This window comes from Stigmatopora argus, chromosome 3 (assembly GCF_051989625.1).
Source record: "Stigmatopora argus isolate UIUO_Sarg chromosome 3, RoL_Sarg_1.0, whole genome shotgun sequence".
In the NCBI taxonomy this organism is placed as follows: Eukaryota; Metazoa; Chordata; class Actinopteri; order Syngnathiformes; family Syngnathidae; genus Stigmatopora; species Stigmatopora argus.
In genome coordinates, this window is record NC_135389.1 from 4,291,181 (window position 1) to 4,314,996 (window position 23,816).

Sequence of the window (23,816 nt, forward strand, 5' to 3'; positions counted from 1 at the left end):
TACCGCTAATCCCACAGGGGTTGCAGGGGGTTTTGGATCTTGTCCCATCTGACTTTGGGCATCAGGTGGGGGACACCCTGAATTGGGGGCAGGCCTAGGCACAAAGAGACAGAGAACCATTCACGCTCACACTCATACCTAGGGGTAATTTAGATTGTCCAGCCAGCCTACTGTGCATGGTTTTGGGATGTGGGAGGAAACCGGAATACCCAGAGAAAACCCACACAAGCCCAAGGAGAACATGCATACGCCACACCGATGTGCGTTATGGCAGATGAATAAAAATGGCCACTAATGCTCCAAAATTAAAAAATCGGCTGTTTACTTATCTTTATTTTCTTTTTGAAGGCTGCAAAACTTGAAAAAAATGCTTTTGAAAGACATTCTGGAGAATCCCCACACTTGTATGCAAGGCTGGAAGCCAATCTATTAGCTAACTGGATGTGCACTTTTTAATAGGTTGTCAAACGTATGTATTAAATATACAGTAATGGACTGTATTGCATAATGTAAAAATTGAGCAGCGAAATGGAAGTGGTAATATGCCAATATGCAATATATTCCTTCCCCGAATATATCTTTTTCTCAGTGCTGCCTGCCAATGCCTTTTGAACTGAATATTTTTGCCCCAGTCATTCAACACAAGCCCACTACTTATCCAGATGCTATTTACACATTCTAGTCAAGGTCGTTTTGCAGTGGTGGGAGGGAAGTCAGAGATCAGATTTCACAATAACCCAAAGCCAGAAGCTCAACAGTCCTTTTGTGATTTGAAACAAGTACTGGTGTCTAGTTAAATGTTAACGCTTCCGAATTATGTCAAGTCTTTTGTGAAAATGGCGGACTGTAGAGGAAGTTTGTAATGTAATGCAAAGAGGGGAGGTTAAAATTTATACAGGTGGTTATAATATGGTTGTGTGTTTTCAGCATGTCACGTTTTTGCCCATTACAGTAATAAATCGACATACGAGTGCCCCGACATTCGAGTGCCCCGACATACGAGCAATTTGAGATACGAGTGAAATTTCGGGAAAATATTTATATTGAGATACTAGACACATTTTGACATACGAGCATACAGCGGACGTGAGAGGCTGCTCATAAGAACATAATGGGCACTGTCTTTGTGCTCGCAACTCCCTCGTGTAATGTCTCTACGAGCACTGGGCGGAGCGTTGCATTTTTTCAGTGTTTTTTTCCCGTTAGTCAGTGCGAATGGTGGAGCGATCGCTAATACGAGAGGAGTATATACTACTTCTTGTTGGCAAGTGGTCGTGCGTTTTCCTATTGTGAGGACATTTGTGTGCATCATTTTGGGAATATTTTGAAGGGAAGACAAAAGCAAACAACCCTCGATTGGTTGCATCTGAAAGTTAGGGTGGAGGCGGGGCAAATAGAGCCAACCCGGGAGAAGAAAGGTATCAACATTTCAAACAAAATTAGAATTAAGTTTAGTGTAATGTTAGATTAAACTTATTTTTGAGTGTGTCTGCATCATAATCCAAGTTCATTTAAATTTGTTTATGTTATGTTATGAGCGCGTTGCCGTGCAAAAAGTCCCCCCTCTCTCGCTGTCCCTGTCCCCCCTCCACGAAATCCGTCTAATTTTAGTACTATTAAACCACTAGTTAATTGTTACTTTGTTAATAGATGCTGAATTAGAACAAATAAGAATGTTTTTCCAATCCAATATCCTGTTTTTGGTGTTTTTTTCAGATGCTTGGATAGATAATTAATTTTAGCCATAAATGCAATAATTGAAAATTATTGCGATATATTTTAACTCCCGCTATTAAATCTTTTGCACGTTTACAAAAGAAAATCGGTCATGGGTGGCCAATTCCGGTCCTGAGAGCAGCTATCTGGTCTGTTTTCGATATTTCCCTCCACCAACACCCCTGAATAAAATAATCGCGTTCGGTATCAAGCTTCTGGACAGCTTGCTGATGAGTTGATCATTTGATCCAGGTGTGGTAGAAGAGGGAGATATGGAAAACAGACCAGATAGCGACTCTCGAGGACCGGAGTTGGCCACCCCTGACATTGGTGTTTAACTCGCTAAGTTAAAAAAAAATCTTTTTGCGATAAACTTCATGTTATAGCGCTTTTGCGTCGTTTGCAATCCGTAAAAAAATCAAAAAATCGACATCAGATTCTGTTAGCCATAGTCTGCCCACTAACCATTAAATGATTTCCATACTGTATCCAAAAAAGTTGCATTTCCAAGCACTCGAGGGAAATGTATAAGCCAATCAAGGAGCCCAATAATTAGCCTCTTTATGATCACATGGATTATGCACACTGGCGTGTCCGTGCACTGCACACAGTCAGCTCTTTCTGAGAGACTGTGGGTTCAAACCCACCCAAAAATGTAAGTCAATCAGACAGAGCTCCCAGATGTTAACGAGAGTGGGCTCGTTGTTTGAACCCACCCAAAATTGAGTCACTTGTCCAAAGTACCCAGCTGTTGACAATGGCTAGTTGTTTCTGTCCACCCAGAGAGCAGAGTCAATTACCCAGAGAACTCAACTGTTGACTGTGAGGTAGAAGTTTTAAACCCAAGTGTAGTTGTGTTTCTTAAGAGAATTTTGTCGTGTGATTTGATCTTTTTGTTTTAAATGTTCCTTTAGCAATAGAAGGATTTGGATACGTTTTTAAAATTGGTAGGTTTTTTTTCAAGATGAGGGTTGAAACCTTCAAATAATTTGAAGAAAGTCTTGTACTAACAAGCCTTAATTTTGATGAACGGAAGAAAGTTTGATACGGCTGTTAACCGGGAGGCTGGTGGTTCGAACCCACCCAGAGACGTATGTTAGTCGAGCAGAGTACTCAGCTCTTTCTGAGGGACTGCAGTGGTGCCAGGAAACTGGGTGCTCATCTGCAGCATAAAGAAAAAACATTAGCACGACCCAAAGTGGGAAGGTCCATACAAAGTGTTGTTGACCACAGACCCTGAATTGGTGGCCAGCCAATCACAGGGCACAAGAAGATGGACAGTCATTCACGCTCACACTCACACCTAGGGGCAATTTAGTGTTCAACCAGCCTACCATGCATGTTTTGGGAGGTGGGAGGAAACCGGAGCACCTGAAGTTCCGTGCGAAACCCATGCGAGCCCGGGGAGACCATGCAAACTCCACACAGTTAGGCCAACACGCAAACCACTTGGCTATCGGGCCGCCCTTGTTCAAATTACAATGTAGTATTTTAAATTAGATCATGGGGGGTCGTCATAGTTTACTTTACTACTGGCGCCACTTCAAGTTCAGGCAGCCAGTGTTTATGCCTCTATACCAGGGGTCCCCAAACCGACCACTGTTGGTGCAGGTTTTTGTCCCAACCGATCCAGCACAGACATTTTGATCAATGAGATTTCTGCAGAAAATGAGAAGCACCTGACTGTAATCCATTGATTGCACTTGTAGGACACCAGATTGGTGAAAAAAGTTGTCCTATTTCTGGGTTGGAATGAAAACCCGCACCCACTGCGGCCCTTCGTGGAATCGTTTGGAGACCACTGCTCTATACTATGGGTGTCCAACTCCGGTCCTGGAGGGCTCCATCCAGTCTGTTTTTTAATCTCTCCCTTCTCTATCACACCTGAATCAAATTATTAACTCATCGGCAAGCTGTCCAGAAGCTTGATAACGACCTGATTATTTGATTCTGGTGTGCTGGCATGGTAAACATGTTATGGTCTATACCATAACACAATATATGGCCTAAGACAAGTTGTAATCATGTGACTAATCTACTGTTTTAGTGCGGGTAGTCAAAGTTGAAAGCATACTCTAGACCCGGGGTCTCCAAACTGGTCCTCAAGGACCGCTGTGGATGCAGGTGTTTGTTCCAACCGATCCCACACAAACAGTTTAACCAATGAGGTTTCTGCTGAAAAAAGGACCTGACTGCAATCCACTGATTGTGCTTCTAGGATGCCAGATTGGTGGAAAGGTTTCCTCTTACAGGTTGGAACAAAAACCCGCACCCAATGCGGCCCTTTCTGGAATAGTTTGGGGACCACTGCCCTAGACTCTTGATCTAAATATTTGTGTCTGGGGTGGTTTTGACAAGCCTAGTCCACGTATTTGAACCTGGGGTCAAAAAAAACGTTGTACTCTTTTCAGGGAACTCAATAGAAACTGCAATCACACATTTCCAAAAGTTTAAGTCCAGAATATTTATTGCATCTTATTGCAAGTCTTCCCAATATACAAAATAACATAATTCATTTAGCAAACTTTAAAATATTCATTCATAATGTACAAAGTGAAATTGGTCACAAAATATCCTCGCCAGGATATAAATCCTACAAGTGGGGATAATTGTATGCCCCGAAATATAAATTATTTCATTAGACTGGATGAAAAATATTTTCACCACAGAAAGAAACTTCAGGTAAATAGGCCAATAAATCTAGCATTATTGATAAGACACTCACACCATCAATGATGTTCACAAATGCCTAAACAACAAGAACAGAATAAATGCTGTAAAGAGAGATGGAACCCATTATACAGGTATTTCAAGACATTTGAAATTACTCCACCTCTTGTTTTTTCTTTACATCTAATCAAATAGATTTCATGAGAGCTTGATACCATGCTGACTCAATCTCACCCATTTATATTAGAAATAATTGTAAATAACACCAAATAACCTACCGGTGAGACGCTTGCATACAGTATTATTAAAGTGCGTTCTTGGGTAGAGACAATATTTTTATAAGAACACAGATTTTACTGTGAACCAAAAGAAGCAGTCTTTGGAGTTGTTTCCCTGTGTACAGTGTTGGACTGATGATTTGCATTGTACTGCATTTTTTCTTTTGTTCAGTATTACAGTTGTACAAATTCTATGCAGACGGTGAATTAAATTGTTACTGTCAACTGATTGCATTAGTTCAGAACTAAAAACCACTCTAACCCGAATTACGTACAAGACAATCTGATCGTTCGAATATGCATCAATAATACAGTTTAGCTTGGTTTTCTATACCATTTAATTTTGGCACATTTTTTTCTGAAGGGATGAAGAGGCCAACAAACATTCATCTGCACAAAGGTAGACTCTAATCAGTTTGTACCTTCACTAGATCTTACGCAGCAAAAAAAACCTGTACAATCAGTTTGGAACGTCCTGGCACATTTTCATAATTTGACAAAATACATGTAGTATTGCAGGATTTACTCGGTTAGGTTTGTATTTCTCTGATATAAAGAGCTACATGTCTGCCCTCTGCCTAACGTACGATTATTTTTCACTAAGCTGCTTACAATTTCTCACGTCTGTGTAGATGATACTGCTGTTTTTGGTCATGTGGAAGTTTTCTTTACACTGTGAATAAGAACAACTCCATGGTTAAGTTTGCCCTAAGGAACGATCAGTCTTTGCTGGTCAGTTGGCCAGCCCCTGAGGAACCTCAGGTATGAGCGAGGAGAAGAAAGTTTTCAAAAAGACCCACGCTGTCCACATGGATAACACCCTGTTTCGAGGCACCTGAACAGCAGTCACTTGCAGCCGTTCGTTTGAATCTTCTTGATCATGGGGAGAATATTCCCTCCGCTCTTCAGCAGGCTCAGCGACCTAAAAACACGCAACATTAAGGGTATCAATTAAAAAAGAAAAATAATCTTCAAGCTAATGCTACCAGTTGTTTTCATACATCATTTGGGATTCTGTTTTCATTCGCCTGGTTGTGCTGGACTTCAGGAGGCTGCAGGTGATTGGGTCCTTGGACCGGCTGTTGCCTTCTAAAAGGAAACCAGCCTGTGGTGTGACTAAAGAAAAGGAAAACAAACTGATTCAAAATGACTGCGGTGACGTGCAAAACAGGATAATATTACTTTGTGAGGTTTAGAACGTGGTGAGAACATTATACTCTAAATTTCTCCACAGCCAAAGGAATTTGAAAATGGATGTGAGTGGACAAGTGTGGGTTTTGGTTACATCATACAACGCAAATATTTGCAAAACTTCATCACGCTGGTCAGGAACGACGATAACTCCAGTAGGGTTAGATAAGAAAAACCTGTCCGTTTTGACTTTTTTCCCTAAGAATTTGAATCATTTTTTAACATGTGAACAAAAGCATTGCCACCATTAGCTCATGATAAATTACAAGGATTTTCAGTGAAGTGAAAATAGAGCATTAAATTAGTCACATATATATAAAAAAAAAAAAAAAAAAGGTTTTTATTATCCATATGCATTTTGTTCTGACTTGGGACCTTGATTTTCAGACTCTAATTTATAATTTTTTTTTCGGGGGGGGGGGGGGGGGGGGGGGGGGGGTTGAATCAAGGGGAAAGGAACTATTTACACTCTATGTAAAGTATGTACAATTTATTATATATAGATTATATTTAGGTATTAATACATTAGTCTTTTCATATGCCTATAACTAACATTTAATACACTTCTTGATCATTGTACTTGTGTACTTCTATTTTCGTTAAGGCGCAAAAATATGTACCGTATTTACTCGCATATAAGCCGCACCCTTAACATTGCCTTAAAATTTTTGAATTTCACAATTTCTCCCGTAATAAGCTAACCCCCCTGATTCCCAATTTTCACCTCCATGTTCATGGTTGGAGTACAAATGTGTACTTTGAAGGGAAAATCTTAAGAAAAATCATCACACATGGTATTTTTGAGATACAGTATGAATCAAAAGTCTTTGTAAATGCAAAATATGAAATTATTCAATTTGAAAAAAGAAATAAGTCTATCTTTATGAGAACCTGATGCTTTCTAGTTACAGAAATTACAATTTTCTTACCAGAAGTTTAAGATGTTGTGGCAGCCATATTGCTTCCAATGTCAAAATATCTAAATTCTTTCGATGGTTCATATTACTCCAATAATTGTCACTTTCAAACAAGAAATACCACGAAACAAAATCAAAGTGGAATTTTGTTTTATTTCAACATCAAGGCTACTAGCGTCTGGCCAGTCAGAGCACGTTTAACTAGGTTTAGACGGCAGCGCCCTAGGTAAGATGGCTGATACCCGGGACCTAGGTAAGAAGGGCTCGGGCGAGCAGTGACGGGAATGAGTTTTTTCACGTTTTATGCAAGATACGTACATTTTTTTCTAGAATTTCATTCATAGACATCAAAATACATTTTGTTTAGCGTTGTATCTGTTCATCTTTTCTCTCTTGAAATAAAGGATCGTATCGGTCGCATTCGCTTGCGTTATGACATCACGGCGCCATTGCATCCTGGCTTCATCGTGTCATGGTGTAGTCAACTTGCAGTTTCGTGCATGTCGTGTTTTTATGCGCATATAAGCCGTATCCTCCATTCAGTCATTTTTTTGTCCGACAAAAGTGGCTGATATGCGAGTAAATACGGTAGTATTGTAGTACTAATAGGGGTGATTCTACTTCACGGTTTTTCGATTATTGCGGCCTACATAATCCGCAAAATTCGAGGGCTGGCACCTATTGTTTAATACAGGGGTCGGGAACCTTTTTGACGAAGAGAGCCACAAACAATTCATATTTTCCAATGTTATTCCTTGTGAGCCATACTACAAATTTAAAAGTCAAGTTTTCAATTTTTGGGGTAATTTCACCACTTTTAAAGTGGAAAAAAACTGAATATTTTTTAAAAGATTCTCATGCTGTTGCTAATCAATGAGGATGCATTCCAGAAGAGTCTACTGCAAAAAAATGAAGATTAAAGCAAAAAAAAAAGAAGATTAAAGCAGTTCTAAATGTAATATCTTAGTTCTGTCAACAGCGATTTCCATATTTTAGCTCACAGGTTGGCAAAGAGCCAGATGCACCCATCAAAAGAGCCACATGTGGCTCCCGAGCCATAGGTTCCCTACCCCTGGTTTAATACTACCAAAACACAAGTCTAAAGATTGAATCAAGTAGTCAAAACACAAAACATCCATCAATAACTGCGCCTTTTAGCGATGGAAAAGAAAGGGCTTGAGTAGGAGCCCAAGTAGACAGTGACAGAGACAAGTTGGCAGAGTACTCACAGGTAGATGATGAAGAGTGCGCTCATCACCAGCAGGAAGCGACTCAAATTGGAGTTGAAGTAAACAATCATGAGTAGAACACCAAGTCTGGCAGCTGAGTACAACCAGTCCAACCAGTCTCGCTCTATGCCTTCCTCGTCTTCAACTAGTGGCCCACCTTGAGCGTTCATTCGCATGTTCTCATTGGCTACACCTGGGTTGATAAATGCACCATCTTGCGCTGGGTTTGGGTTTGCCGGTTGCAGATTGTCGATGGGGTTCTGATTGGCGATGGGGGCTGGTACAGGTACCTGGTGGGCAGGTACAGGAAGGTGATGGCCAACAGTTGCAGGTGCTATGGTGGGGTCAGTGCCAGCTGCTGCCATAGCTGCATGGCTGTTGATGGAACACATCACAGTTATCACATATAGCTCATCTCTCTGACATAAATAAAGTTTTCTAAAGCGGGGATTAATTCATCTAAGAGCCACTGGACATAAAATCTGAAACTAGTTTGATTCCCATCAAAGGGATAGGTGCGAGAAATCCTTTCGTCTAATCTTTAAAAAAAGTGATTTAATGTATAAAATAACATAAAACACGAAAACAATCAACTTAGCAAATAATTACACATTAACATTAAAATCTGTTATTAAGCAGAACCCGTACGATAGGCTCAATTGGCCACTAGGCCGCAAGTTTGAGATCCCTTTTCTAAAAGGTTCCTCTGCTGACGTAAAACCTTAAACCAGAGGTCGGCAACCCTGAAGCAGCACTTTAGTGCTGCAATGGGGGATAGAAATAAATTTTTTTGTGTTATATGGTTTCGAGAGGAGGACAAGCATGAATGAATTTTTCAAACATTTTCTAATGCTGTAAGAATGTGGAGAATATTAAATTTCAAACTTTCTGTGAACGAAGATTTGCTTCATAGCCTAAGACACAACAGAGGGCAATTTCTGAGCAGGTGGCTGTTGTAAACAAACTGACGATTGTGTGATGTGCCATGGAACCCATGGGAAAAACAGACAAAATAACAAAGAAAAACAGAGGATTCAACATTTCTTGGGCCAAATCATTTACATTCATTGCCAATGCGGTAGGATTGCCTGAATGTTTGCTTTGTAGCAAGAAGTGGTCAAATAATAAAAATAGTTACGTGGAGAGACATTTCCAGGTAAGGCATGCTACAGACGAGTACCCAGTTGGGAAAGAGAGAAAAAGTGTGATTGCATTACTTCTGGAGAAATGATAAGAGCGAAAAAATAGATTTAAGATCTGGATTGTATCTTCGAATTCCACGACTGTCGCAAGTTTTGTTGCATTCACAGATGCTGAAGGGGCACGTTATGCACTTTACATTTCGTTTTTTTTTTGTCGAATCTTTAAAACAAAAATTACATCAAAATTCTGATTTATTCAATTTCATCAAAGCAATGAAACATAATTCATTAATATTGTAATGAAGTTAAACTTGAGGCTGCATTGTACAATAGAGCAGGGTCGTGGTGCATCATTCTCTATAGAAAGCACTGCAGCGAAAATAAACATTTAATCATGAAGGCTCATGATGTATTAGTAGCCAACTTAGTCCTTTTGATAGTAGGCTTTTAATTTTTTGCAGCTCCTGACATATTTGCGTGTGTTTTTTTTGTTCAATATGACTTTCAAAGTTTTGGGTTGCCAACCCCTGCCTAAAATTAGAAATTAAACAATTACAACTACAATTGGAGGACAATTACAGCATTTCAGAACAAATTTGTAAACATGGTCATTCTCCCCTTTAAGAGTTAGAAGAAACTCACTATTGCATATAATATTGTCGAGCATAGACATGTTGGAGCCACAGTAGTTGTTGAGGACTGTACAGCGAGTAGGCTGGAAATACTGGTTGAGTAATTTGTGGTGTTTCAGTCCTGTAGAAAGAAGGTGTCATAAATTATTAAGTACCACATTTTCACACCTATAAGGTACAATTAAAAGTATAACATTTTCTCTAAAATGGACTCTACGCCCAATCAGTCAGTCTGCACCTTGTGTTTGCACAAACTTAGAAATTTTGGATGACCATGACCGCTTGACTGACTGACTTTTAATTCTTGTCGACACGCTACTTACTGCAATCAACCCAGAGGACGTTCATGTTCTCGTGGTCAAATGAGCAGACCCGAAAAATAGCATTACAGTACATCCATTAAGAAAATTCCATTTGAGTGGCATGGCAGTTGATTTGCTTGTAGCACTTTTAACCCTGAAAAACACCCAATAGTTAAAGAAACAACACCTTATAACCATAGAGCAAAGAAAGGCCTGACAGGAGGGACAATACGATATGGTGAAGGCTTGGAAGATGGACTCAAGCCACGAGAGAACAGCCGGGAGAAGCAGCGTTGCGAATGGCTTGGGAGTGATGGATGTCAGATGGCAAACATAGTTACATACAAAGACGGCAGGCAGCGTCGCACGAGTTATATGGTGATTTGGAATGGATTGTCGATGCCTGAGCCAAAGTGTCGGCAAGCACTGTAATTTGAGCTTTCGTCCAAGATGGAATCCCCATTACGAAACCCCACGGCGACAACTCTGACCCTGACAATGAGGTGGAATCCAGCATTGTTGGACGGCGAACTCGGCCACTTGGCCGACCTCTATGTCAGATAGAGAAGATGTGGACTTTTACGAATGTAGATGTTTGAATGCTTTGACTTACATTACCACAAATAAAAATTACATAATTAAAACACAGTCAAACTCAGTTTTACTCCTGTTGCCTTTTTAAAAACATACGCTAGCCTGCAAACTAGCATATTGCAGCACAAACAGTTTAGATCTACATACATTTGAGGATGCAAATCAAGTCACTTGTATTATTTCCTTGTAGCTACTTATCAAACAGACCTTGCCCAAAATCACAATGTGGTCTTATTTTTATATAATCATGCAAAATTTTATGTATTCATTTTTTGCTGTTCTGCCAGTGTCTACACGCTTGGTCACAAAGTTCCTGTTCTCCTTTCTGTAAACATTTAAACTCTCCTCACTAAATGATAAGGTGGACATGGGAATTTATTGTGTACTTGTATTTTTTCACTTAGTATGATTTGATGGGTCAGTCCCAGAGGCTGGGATTAACTTGCTCATTTGCCCATGAAAATATAAACTCCAAGCCGTTCGTTTCTTGCTGCAGTCCCCCAGAGAAAAAATAAATTTCTTTTTTTTCTTCCTTTTGTCCTTAATTTGATAGTGTATGCCAGGGGTCACCAAACTACGGCCCGCGGGCCGGATGCGGCCCTCCGGCACATTTGGACCGGCCCTCTGAACAATACCAGAGACGCTATCGGATATTTTATTTTATTTTATTTTTTTTTTTTATTATTATTTTTTTTTTTAATTTTTTTTTTTTTTGGGATGCGGCCCGCCGGCACATTTGGACCGGCCCTATGAACAATACCAGAGACGCTATCGGATTTTTTTTCCTATTTGGCCTTGAAGACTGGGACGTTTTAATCTTGTGTTTGGTTCATTGCACCCCTGCTGAGCCCACAAATCATCCCAGTGAAGCGGGGCTTCACATTGCTTCTTTGGTGACACGCGCGGGGAGAGTGTTTCCCTTTGATGCATGCGGGCACGTCCACCGTTGCATGCACGAGCAGTGTTACCGAGACATCTGGACGATCGCAGGTGAGGGCGGAGCCCTGGGACCATCGCGGACTATTCAAGCATATTAAAACTGCAACCTGTTTGAGAACGGAATAATGGCGAAAAAGTTAGGTGAGAGAAAAATTGATTGAGAATGCAGGGTATTTAACCTGGAGTGGACAAACAATTATTTTTTTGTTCAAGGCAAAGAAAAGGCTGTTTGTCTCATTTGTCAAGAGACGGTGGCGGTATTCAAAGAATACAATCTTTGCCGACACTATGAATCCCGTCACAAAGACAAGTACGATAGCTTGCAAGGCCAAATACGAGCAGACAAACTCTCAAAGCGAAAAAGTGGACTACTATCTCAGCAGAACCAGGCATCCGTTCGGGCCGGCTTTTGGGTTGCTAAATTGATAGCAAGCAGCGGTAAGCCTTTCACTGACGGAGAGTTTGTTAAGAAATGTATGGATACTGTCGTGGAGGAGGTAAGTCTGTCGGTGAGTACAATGACCAGATGCGTTGAAGAAATCGGGAGTAATGTATATGCCCAGCTGCAGCAGAAGACGAAATAATTTGACTTTTTTTCATTAGCACTGGATGAAAGCACGGACGTGCAAGACACAGCGCAACTGCTCATTTTTATTCGTGGAGTTAGCGCAAACTTTGAGATTTGCGAGGATCTGGCAGCCCTCCAAAGTCTCAAAGGGACTACAATGGGAGAGGATATTTTTGACAAAGTGTGCCAAACCATGGAGAAGTTGGAGCTGGACTGGTCAAAGCTAGCTAGCATCACGACTGACGGGGCTCCTAGCATGGTGGCCGAAACTCGCGGTCTAATAATGGGACGCATGAACCGGGAGTTGGAAAAAAGGGGTCTCACCGCCCCGCTACGAGTCCACTGCCAAATTCACCAGCAAGCACTGTGCTGCAAAATGTTGACGTGGGATTCTGTAATGACGGTTGTGGTGTCGTGCATAAACTTCAGAGCAAAGGGAGAAGATTGTGCATGGCACAACAGAAAGTTAATGTTCCATGGCTTTTTTTTCTATGAAGAACCCAGAGAGAGTTATTTAGTTATTATTTATTTCATAAATAGTGTTATTTATTTCCTGTTTTTTCTGTGAAGAACTCAGAGAGGGTTATTTAGTTATTATTTATTTCATTAATAGTGTTATTATATGTTTCCTGACTTTTTTTCTGTAAAGAACCTGGAAAGGGTTATTTGGTTATGTGTGGCTTTCTGGAAAACAATAAAAGAAAATTAAGCTCCCCTACGATCGTCACACTTTTTCTGTTACAAACTGACACCGGCCCCCCATCAGAGAAGGGAAAAGTTATGTGGCCCTCACAAGAAAAAGTTTGGGGACCCCTGGTGTATGCCATGTTTTATTTATTTATTGTATTATTGCTATGTTTTTTCTCTTGAATCATGTCATCGCCTTATGTCCATTTGAGAGAGAAAAAAAATCTCATGAATTAAAGAAATAAAAGAAGCACAGTGTTTCCATTTTTGACTTACATGTTGGTGGCAGGCCATGCAGAAACTCCAGGGGGTGATGCAGTCACATGTGTGTTTATTGGAGCGGTAGCTGAAATTGAAGAAGGCTGCCTTCTCTGTCTCAGCTCAGCAGTGCTGCTGGCTGAAGCAGAGGATACAATGGCCTTTGGGCTGGACTGATCAGGCTCGGCTGTTCTGACCTGAAAAAAGAAAATTAGAGACATTACTTTTTATGAAATTACAATCATTTGATGTCAAACTAATTCTGTTTGGTGACAATAATTGCAACAACAACATATTTTACGCCTTTCTGATTTTTTAATCACTTGTTTGTATATCACATTACAGTTACAGATCATGAAACTATGCTCTGATGTTGTTTTTGTTGCGTTTTTTTCCCACTTCAATTCACTATTTTTTCACTTCACGTTTTTGGACAAGCACTTTGTGACAGTGCTTTGCGAGGGGTTTCTTAACTAAATCTAGTGGAAATACGGTGGTCAATGAAAATGAGCGTAACTTTCCACAAAAATTGTATTTCAATTCAGTTAACAATTTTTTCACTTAGGTTGTCTTTGTTTGGTGTGTACACTGAAATTGAAGAAAGTTTTCCGACTAAAGTGTAATTACATGTAATTTAGAAACAGTGTAGTCATACCTTCACTTAAGAAATTAATTGATTTTAGAACTTGTTTTGTAACTTGGATTTTTCCTAAGTACAGAAGTACCGTATTCACTTGCATATATACCGCTTTTGTCAGACAAAAATGATTGAATCGAGAGTACGGCTTATATGCGCATAAAAACACGACATGCACTAAACTGCAAGTTGACGACGCCATGACACGATGAAACCACGATGCAATGGCTCCGTGACGTCATGATGCAAGCGAATGCGACCGATACGGTCTTTTATTTCAAAATAGAGTGTGAGTGTGTATGGTTGTCCGTCTCGGTACATGTATGATACAGTACATGCATGTTGGACAATTTTGAAATCTAGCCAAATTGGGCGGCTCAGAACAGAAGGTGTGGGAATCTGAGTGTTTTCCGCCCTCAGGGGAACGTGGACATGACTGAGAAGGGCATGCTGATATTACAGAGTGGCCGTGACAGAGGACACTGAAGGGATGCACCAGTAGGGTAAATAGTGCTGGTATGCGTTGTGAAAAACAATATTGGTTTGACTAAGGATGACCAAAAATCCTATTCACAAGAGGTACACTTAGAAAGGACAGTTTAAACTGTGTGCGCAGAGGAACTTAGGATTCAAACAGCTGTGAGAGAAATCAAGATCAATGAATTCATGGAAGTGGAAAAAGTAGGAAAACAAGCGCCACTGAATTAAGAAGAGAAAGCTGAGTTTTTGCAGAAAAACAAAGTGAGGCGGCCCATATTGGGCTAACATGTCCACAGGCACAAATTTTGGCATCATTTCTGACAAGTCACAAGCCAATGTGACTGACTGACAATGACGAGAAGGAAACTTGCATGTTTGATGGCAAACTTGGCCAGCTATTCATTTCGTATACAGAAGATGAGGGCTTTGAGTGAGATTGTTAAATATTTTAATAAAGTACAAGTGAAATCATCTTTGCTCCCGCTGCCTTTTTAAAAAAACTTTTAATCTATTATATTTAATCTATCTATCATGCATGCTTGCATGTTTTATGTGCATTTGTGTGTTTTAAACAACCTATGTTTTAATATCCCTCTGCCCAATGAGCCTTATGCATGTGCTAAAAACAGAAATCGTACCCGTAACTGAGACTGTGCCTTATGACCGCAGAAATACGGGAAATATTTTTCGCGCTGCTATGGGCCCACCCTATGTTTCTGAACTCATTAGCACTAGCTTTGAATTTGCTTTTCTTCTGTGCTTTGTTTATCTTATTTTGATTTACTGTTTTATTGTCAATTTGATTCTGATTTGAACCTGGCGCTTTGTAATAAAATTGATTGTTTTTATTATTACAATAATTAAGCCATTGTGAAGAAATGAGGGGAAGCCAAGTTGTGTCGACAATGTTCTAGTACAGACAATTTTCTTTAAAAAGCCAACAAGTCCCCTTGCAATGCTGGAACATTTATGCCCTGTCTCTTTGTGAATTTCCCTCCCTTTGGGTCACAGCAAAATGCACCCTAACACCATGTCTACTGTTGCACATCTCACCTTGGGTCTTGCTCCCAGATCAGGGTTGGTTGGCATCTTCACAGCAAAGACTAGATGCAGTATGGGAATGATATCTGTCTGAGAAAGAAAACACAGAGTTGTGGCAGCTGCGTTCAACAAAAAGCCTTAGTTTTTGTGACTTTGATCACAAATTATTTTTCATTCTCTTTCATCTACAAGACTTAATTGCATTCATTTAGATCAGTGGTCTCAAACCGGTCCTCAAAGGGCCGCAGTGGGTGCAGGTTATCATTCCAACTCAACAAGAGGATACCTTTTGCAAGTGTAATCAGTTAATCAGTTGATTGCAGCCAGGTGCTACTTATTTTAGAAGACACCTGATTGGTCAAAATGTCGGCACTGGATCGGTTGGAACAAAAAACAGGACCCACTGCGGCCCTCGGCGGAATCGGTTTGAGACACCTGATTTAGATGATACATTGTTTTTTGGGCTTAGATGCAACTCAGTGGTACCTCGAGATATTGAGCTCGTATGTCGATTTGCTCGTAACTCAAACGAACGTTTCCCATTGAAATGAACTAAAAACAAATTAATTAGTTCCAACCGTTTGAAAAAACACCAAAAACAGGATATTGGATTGGAATTTTTTTTTATTTGTTCTAATTCGCCATCTATTAACAAAGTAACACATAACTAGTGGTTTAATATTACTAAAATGTGTTTAATAGTACTAAAATTATACGAATTTTGAAGGGGGAGAGAGAAACGGACAGGGGGGGGGCTTTTTGTACGGCAATACGCTCGTAAAATAACAAACAAATAATAATAATATACTAATAATCGGACATAGGCCCTGTCGTCATCATCAACAACAAAAAGCCTACTTGTCATCACACCCAGAAACTGCGTATGACGAAATTGGTGGTGCTTCTCCATAAGATGCGTTTACTCGGCAAAAGACTTAAATAAGTGATAGTTACGGAAACATGGAGAAAAAAACGGAAATTTAAATGAACTTGTATTACAATGCAGACACACTCAAAATAAGTTTAATTGAACCTAACACTAAACTTAATTCTAATTTTGTTTGTCATTTTGATTGATACCTTTCTTCTCCCGGGTTGGCTCTTTTTGCCCCGCCTCCACACTGACTTTCAGTCAATATCGAGGGTTGTTTGAGTTTGTATTCCCTTCAAAATATTCCCAAAATGATGCACACAAATGTCCTCACAATAGGATAACCCACGACCACTTGCCAACGAGAAGTAGTATATACGCCATTCGCACTGACTAATGGGGGGGAAAAAACACTGAAAAAATGCAACGCTCCGCCCAGTGCTCGCAGAGACATTACAAAGAGGGAGTTGCGACCAGAGACATTACACGAGGGAGTTACGGGGAGAGAGACAGTGCCCATGATGTTCTTATGAGCAGCATCTCGCGTCCGCTGTCTGCTCGAATATCAAAATTTGTCTCGTATCTCAAGATAAATATTTGCCCGAAATTTTACTCGTATCTCGAATTGCTCGTATGTCGGGCCACTCGTATGTCGAGGTACCACTGTACAGTGTTAAACAACATTTCAGCATGACAATTTGCAGTGTAATTTAATTGTAAACATATAAATTATTTGTGGCTGCCAGTGATTGACTTTCTGAAAGACTAACTAAATTCAGATGGCTTTACATATTAGACATGAGTATGATAGGTAAATTAGCAGATTTGTATGGCTAACAAGGATAATCTTGACCGATGGATTAAATAAACAATTTCAAGAAAGAAAGAAAAATCATCTTGGTTGTATAATTTCCCATTTATTGTTTAGGACTTGCATAAGCAACGACAAAAGTCAAAATATTTAAGTCAACCCTAAACGCTCATATTTATGTTTTATGTCAATTCTGACCTGTTATCACATTTATACACAAATTCTGTATTATTATTTTTTACCCTTACAAGATATCCCTAAACTTAAAGGATGGCATTGGGAACCAAGATGTTAATCCATTGGACTGTGAGGGGCAAATAAATGTTAATTAGTTATTCAAACCTCCCAGTCAAAATGGATTGGACATCTACCTCTATTAATGGCGCAGAAAGATAAGCATTCATGCATAGTATCCTAAATTAAATTAGCCATTTATCGAGATCAATTACATGCAATGAGATAAATACTATGAAAAAATATTTAAGAAGGTTACTTCAGGATGTAACCAGACTTATTTCTGATTATATTCATTTAAATTTCCTTAATTTAACTTTCATGAGTGGGCCGGCGGTTGAGTGGTTAGCACGTTGGCCTCACAGTTCTGGGATCCTGGGTTCGAACCCAGGTCAGTCCTACTGTGTGGAATTTACATGTTCTCCCTGGGCCTGCATGGGTTTTCTCTGGGTACTCTGCTTTCCTCTCACATTCCAAAGACATGCAGGGTAGGCGGATGAACACTCAAAATTGCACACAGGTATGAGTTTGAGCGTGAATGGTTGTCAATCTCCTTGTGCCCTGCGAATGGTTGGCCACCCATTCAGGGTGTCCCCCACCTTATGCCCAAAAGTCAGCTGGGATAGGCTCCAGCACCTCCCACGACCCTGGTGAGGATAAGCGGTTCAGAAAATGAATAGCATTCAAGAATGTTGTATTAATGGTGCCATATGAAAGGATTGCCCTTCAATTCTTGATTAAACACCCCTAATATTTCATACTACTTCTAAGGTTTTAAATTGCTAAACTTAGATTTCCCAATTTTGAAAGTTGCTATTCAACCCATATTAGCTGTTATTGTTTTGATTTTTTTTATTGACAGCGTATATCCTGCCCACCATTTAAGCAATTACAATGTCAGTTTTGTGCCTGCATCCAGATTGCCAAAGATTAAAAATCTGTAGGCTACATAAACTAAAGCTACTACAGCAACTCTGAATCAATGAGGTTGTGTTCCACTTGAGCAAAATAAAACTCGTTATGAACATGCGTCCATTGGCCAGCAAATATTTTACCAATATACATATGTTAGTAGGTACCGTATTTTCACACCTATAGGGCGCACTTAAGTCTAAAATTTTCTCTAAAACGGTCGATGCGCCCAATCGGTCGGTGCATTTTGTCTGTGCACTAAACTAAATTTTTGTATGGCCCTGACCGCTTGAGTGACAGATTTTATTTCTTGCCGGAACGCTACTTGTTGCGATCAACCCAGCGGACGTTCACCCTAAAAAGAGCCTCCCCGCGCATTCCAAGCATTACGATAAATCCATTCAAAACATCCCAGGGGAGTGGCAAGGCATTTGACTTCCGTGTGCTTGCAGCGCTTTTAACCCTCAAAAACACTCTCAATACTTAAAGAAACAGCATATCAGAGCTATGCAGAGGAAATGCCTGGTGTGAATGATAACACAATGCGGGTGTGAACGCTTGGAAAATGGACTGAAGCCCTGGATCGAACACAATTTAACAGCTTTGCTAACAGATTGCTAACGGATGGCTAACGGATGGCCAACATTGTAGTTCGGGCAGGCAGCGTCTCACGAGTTACGTGATGATTTGAATTGTCGATGCCGATAAAACAGCGAGGAGAATCAAAGGCTTGGGAGTCATGCATGTCGCGAGCTACAATGGATTGTGGATGACTGGGCTCAAGTGTCGGCCAGCACTGTTTGAGCTTTCGCCAAAGCTGGAATTAAGTTCCAGGCAGTGATATGCCGTCAGGGCCTTCAAGGCCTTCTCTGCTGGCCTAAGAAATATCTGAATCACAGACTGACAGATTGCTTTTCCCCCTGGTTGCACTGCTATCAGATGTGTGTTTTCAAATTGAAGCATTTAACCAATCACATTTCAGCCATTATTTGTTGCCAGGGTCAGAAATCTGCCTCAAGGCCCTCACAATCAGTTTTGCAGGCTCTGCTGCATTAAACAAGCGTCGATAAGGCTGTTGCTTTAACCAATCAGATTTCGAGTTGGCAACACCACAATGCCTTCTCGCAGGCGTAGGGATAAGTCATTGTCTTCTCGCAGGCGTAGGGATACGTCATTGCCTTCTCGCAGGTGTAGGGATACACCATTGCCTTCTCGCAGGCGTAAGGATACGCCATTGCCTTCTCGCAGGTGTAGGGATACGTCATTGCCTTCTCGCAGGCGTAGGGATATGTCATCGCTTTCACCAACTATGATTAGCTAGTGATAGAGTGGCCTAGCCAGAGCTACCAAACTGTATCTGGAGCGAGCTGCACAAGCAAATATATTGTTGTGTTTATTTAAAGCCATTTTCAAGACGGACTTTTCAAGAAAAAAAAGCTGGACATCATTAAGAAAGGTCGGACAACTCTAAAGAAAGCAAGCCTGTCACAACTTGGAACAAACATTTTCGCACTATATCGAATAAAAACGTATGCCAGAATTACGACAGGAGAGGCTCGACTTTCAGCATTAGCTTCGATGGTGAATGGTAAAATATGGCTATATTCCTGAATAATATTTCAATTGTATGAAATTCCTGGGGAAAGTCGTCCTCCGGGCCCGGTTCTGATATCTGAAAAGCTCCAGTGTTTGTATTTAATCAATAAATGCTGCTAGGAAGTGGATTTCACCCCATTTTAGTGCAATTTTTGCCAGTTCGCCATGGACGTCCATCGCTGTCTTTTCCCGGGAAAATCACCCCCCTGGCCCGGTTGTAATGTCTGAAAAGCTCCAGTATTTGTATTTAATCACTAAATGCTGCTGGGACGTGGATTTTACCCCATTTTAGTGCATTTTTGCGGTTTCGCCATTGACGTCCATCGCTGTCTTTTCCTGGGAAAACCACCCCCCTAGCCCGGTTTTAATGTCTGAAAAGCTCCAGTATTTGTATTTAATCATTAAATGCTGCAAGGAAGTGGATTTTACCCCATTTTTGTGCATTGATTTATTGATTATTTTTATGTGTCGCAGCTGTAGCAGCAGTAGAGGTTTTATAGCCATAAAATAGTTTTTGCTGAAGGCGTCACTAGGAAATGCACGGACCGCCACTGGTTTCAGGAATACACAACTCTGACTGACAGTGGAGCCTAGCATGTTAAACGCTGAACTCTTTATATCAGTGTACCTTTGACCTTAATAAAGCATTATCAAACTTAGTTTTGCTCATGCTGTCCTTGAAAAAAACACACTAGCGGCTAGCCTAACATACGCTAGCAGCTAGCATAACATATGCTAGCAGCTAGCATAACATAGGTACACTAGCGGATAGCATAACATAGGTACACTAGCGGATAGCATAACATAGGTACACTAGCGGATAGCATAACATACGCTGGCCTAGTGTCATGCTAGCGCCTTTTCCAAGGAAGCGCCCAATGTATTGACAAAAACCAGAAAATATACCCGCAAATGAGACTGGGCTCTATCAGACGGTGCGATTTATAGGTGTGAAAATACGGTAAGTCTATCTTGATGAGAACCTGATGCTTTTTAATGACAGAAACTAAAATTTTCTTACCAGAAGTTTAAGATGTTGTCGTAGCCATATTACTTCTAATGTCAAAATATCTCAATTCTTTGGGTGGTTCATATTACTGCAATAGTTGTCACTTTCGAACAAGAAATAAAACGAGAAAAAAAATCAAAGTGGATTGAAATCAGTTCTGTAACACATTCTTCTTGATCTTTTTTCTACAACCATGATTATTATAGAATCTGTTCTTTCCATGTTCCCAAAGGCCTGTTGCCTGCACGTAGACAAATTCAAAAGAGAATTCACATGAGCGGTATGTAGAGGAGGTGTGTCCGGTCTACTTTTCACCAGCTCTGTTGGTGGGTGCAATAATAGCATGAGATACACACCTTTGATCAGCCTTAACAACAATTGGGATGTGCTGACATGGGAAACTAATCTATCAAGGGTACTCGCATCGGGCCAGTCAGAGCACTTTATAACTGCGGTGGGATGGCGACGCTCTGAGCAAGCGGTGGCAAGCACAAGTGAGTTTTTTCATCTTTTATGCAAGATCCGTTTTTTGGGGGGAGGGGATTTCTTTCATAGACGTCAAAATAAATGTAGTTTATCATTTTATCTGTTTATATTTTCTCTATTTTGAAATAAATGACCGTATCAGCTGCATTGTCCTGCGTCATGGCGTTTCGTCTTTGTCACCTTGCAGTTTCGTGCATGTCGTCTTTTTATGCGCATATAAGCTGTACCCTCGATTCAGTCATCATTTTTTGTCCGACTTATATGCGAGTAAATACGGGAGGTCATCAGTTTCAACTGTGCACAGGCAAAGCATTACGAAAAAAAATTGACATGCACGATTTCAAAAGTTATGGATAAGTTTGAGTCTTAATAATCTATTTTTGAGTAAAAAAGTGTGTAAAAACTCCTGATAGTGGTACTTTAAGAGTCAACTTTGAATAGCTGTCCACTGTAGTGACCACTGTCCCTGAAAGGGCTAAGTTCATTTTCCAAGAAAAGGAACACCAGGGTACTACAGAGCTGCCAACCTCCGTTGACCCAATTTCAGGAGCCTGGAGGGAAAAAAACCTAACTCTGACATACCACAGTTCTGAAGAGATCACGAATGTGAAGATGGTCGGGTAGAAGTTTGCCTGCATAGATTAGCCTCTGGTCACTCTCAGGCTAGTGGAAACAAGAAGAACAAGATGTAAAATTAGTTTGACAGTACTTACTAACTAGGACTACCTAATACAAGTAGAGGTTCTAAACAAACTAAAACGACATAATTCAGAGCTGCCTACCTCCGTCGACCCCATTTCAAGAGTACCCTTGTCCCATTTCTGGAGTTTATCCAGAGTGAATGCGATTCACGCAAAATCGATTTGCGCTGAAGTCGCACAAGACGAATCATTCATCAGAACTTGTAACTCGGATGATTCACAATGCACACTTGTTACCAAATTCTTCCGGTTTACAGTGCAGTTGAATCAAGGTGGCAGAAGGAAGCCGTGGCGATGGTGTAAATTTCAAGGCATTTAAATTGGAAATTTGGTACTTTTCTGAAATGGTTGCTTCAAAAAAAAATTAAGTGACAATTTTTTGGGATTTCCGGTGTTTAGGGAGGTTGTCCGGAGCCCCGGAGTTTGCGTTGCATTTCCAGGTAAACTCCTGAAATTCCGGAGTGGTTGACAGCTCTGCATAATTTCTTAGCCAAACTAACATAACATGCATGTCACTAGTTCTTCCCTTTCTCAAACCAATTGCTCTGTATCAGGGGTTTTCCAAACGATATACGACTGATATGTATATATAGCACTATTTAACAGAAAATCCTGGATGACCGCCCAAAATCTAATCAACATTAAAGAAGTTTTTCAACATGTATAGTTCAATTTGTGTAAGCACTAGCATTATTTAATATAGCAGGTAGATTGGCTAAATAACTATGAGGTAATATCAGACTCAGTGGTACTCAAACAAAATGCAAAATTATCTCTTGAATTTTAAGCACACATTTTAAGCTGACATTTGTATCGTTTAGCTCACTCACACCAAATGTCGTTTTAAAACGTCTCTGAAAGTGCACTGTCACTTATTTTATTAACATCGTCATTGATCAGAGCTTAAATAGGAGCAAAATATTGCATGTCTTCCTAATGTTAAGTCATGCCGAAAAAGAAGCTGTGTTTGATTTATTACCTTAATTTTCTTAACTTATCATACACCTGCGTCTACTTGCGTAACCGGTCGTTTGACAAACACGATATCCCTATCTGTTTTGGAAAAATTACATGAACCACAGCCCTTGATGAAAATAATAAATCAGTTTGTTCAAATTGAACAGAGTAGTTAACGAGAAAAAAAGAAATTAAAACAAATCAAAGAACCAGTGCTACAGAAGCAATTCGTCTCGTCTTGGCATTCGAACACGAAGTTAGCTGGCTCCGCAATGGTTAGCCAATCCCTCGAAAAACCTCACCAGTTTAGTCGGATAGACTGCCGATAGATGTTTCTTCAGATCCTTTACCGTCCAGTTTAGATGGACTCCTTCGACTTTTTGATCCTCCACAGCCTGGCTGGGTGTCTTTATGAGTATTGTTATGGTCTTTTGTTGCGAGTCCTCCACGTCCATTTTTCCACTTTTCACGTTCGTGTTCACGTTTAAGCGATGACTCTATTTTACAACTCGGTGAAGGTAAACACTGGCTTCTACGGTCATTAACAATATCAACAAATGTAAAAATGTTTCTTCAAGATGGAAAGTTGTGCACAAAGCTGCACTATTATCGTTGCGTTTGTACGAATGTGCCCCAACAGCGACGAGACGGAATGTTGTTGCCAAACAACACACTGTGGACGCTCCTGATTGGTCAATTCATCCTGGCGTTCCGACGTGGAGTGTCAGAGAGTGAACATGTTGTGAGCATGCGCAAATCCCAATTACAAAGATCGTCTATTGTGCATTTGGTTATTGTAATCTGCTTTCTTTCTTGCAAATGTACATCATAAATCTCAATCTATATTCACCTTTTATTTTAGGGTATCAAGATTCATTAGTTTTCTTACAGTTTCCCCAAGTAAAACAAGTGAGGAAAAAGTGTAAAGAGTGAGTTTTCTTCTCAGAGAGGCACAAAT

The 23,816-nt window shown here is 40.3% G+C and overlaps 1 protein-coding gene across 1 annotated transcript; it reads right to left on the bottom strand.

Annotated features, from left to right (window-relative positions):
• Positions 1 to 4,165: 4,165 nt before the first annotated feature.
• herpud1 (homocysteine-inducible, endoplasmic reticulum stress-inducible, ubiquitin-like domain member 1) lies at positions 4,166 to 23,566 on the bottom strand. Its single transcript, XM_077596205.1, has 8 exons — positions 23,161 to 23,566; positions 21,783 to 21,863; positions 15,294 to 15,371; positions 13,142 to 13,320; positions 9,786 to 9,896; positions 8,002 to 8,376; positions 5,666 to 5,780; positions 4,166 to 5,586 (listed from the first exon to the last, which is right to left on the bottom strand). The coding sequence occupies exons 1-8, from the start codon at positions 23,311 to 23,313 to the stop codon at positions 5,398 to 5,400; spliced, it is 1,281 nt and encodes a 426-aa protein (XP_077452331.1). The 5' UTR covers positions 23,314 to 23,566; the 3' UTR covers positions 4,166 to 5,397.
• Positions 23,567 to 23,816: the final 250 nt, after the last annotated feature.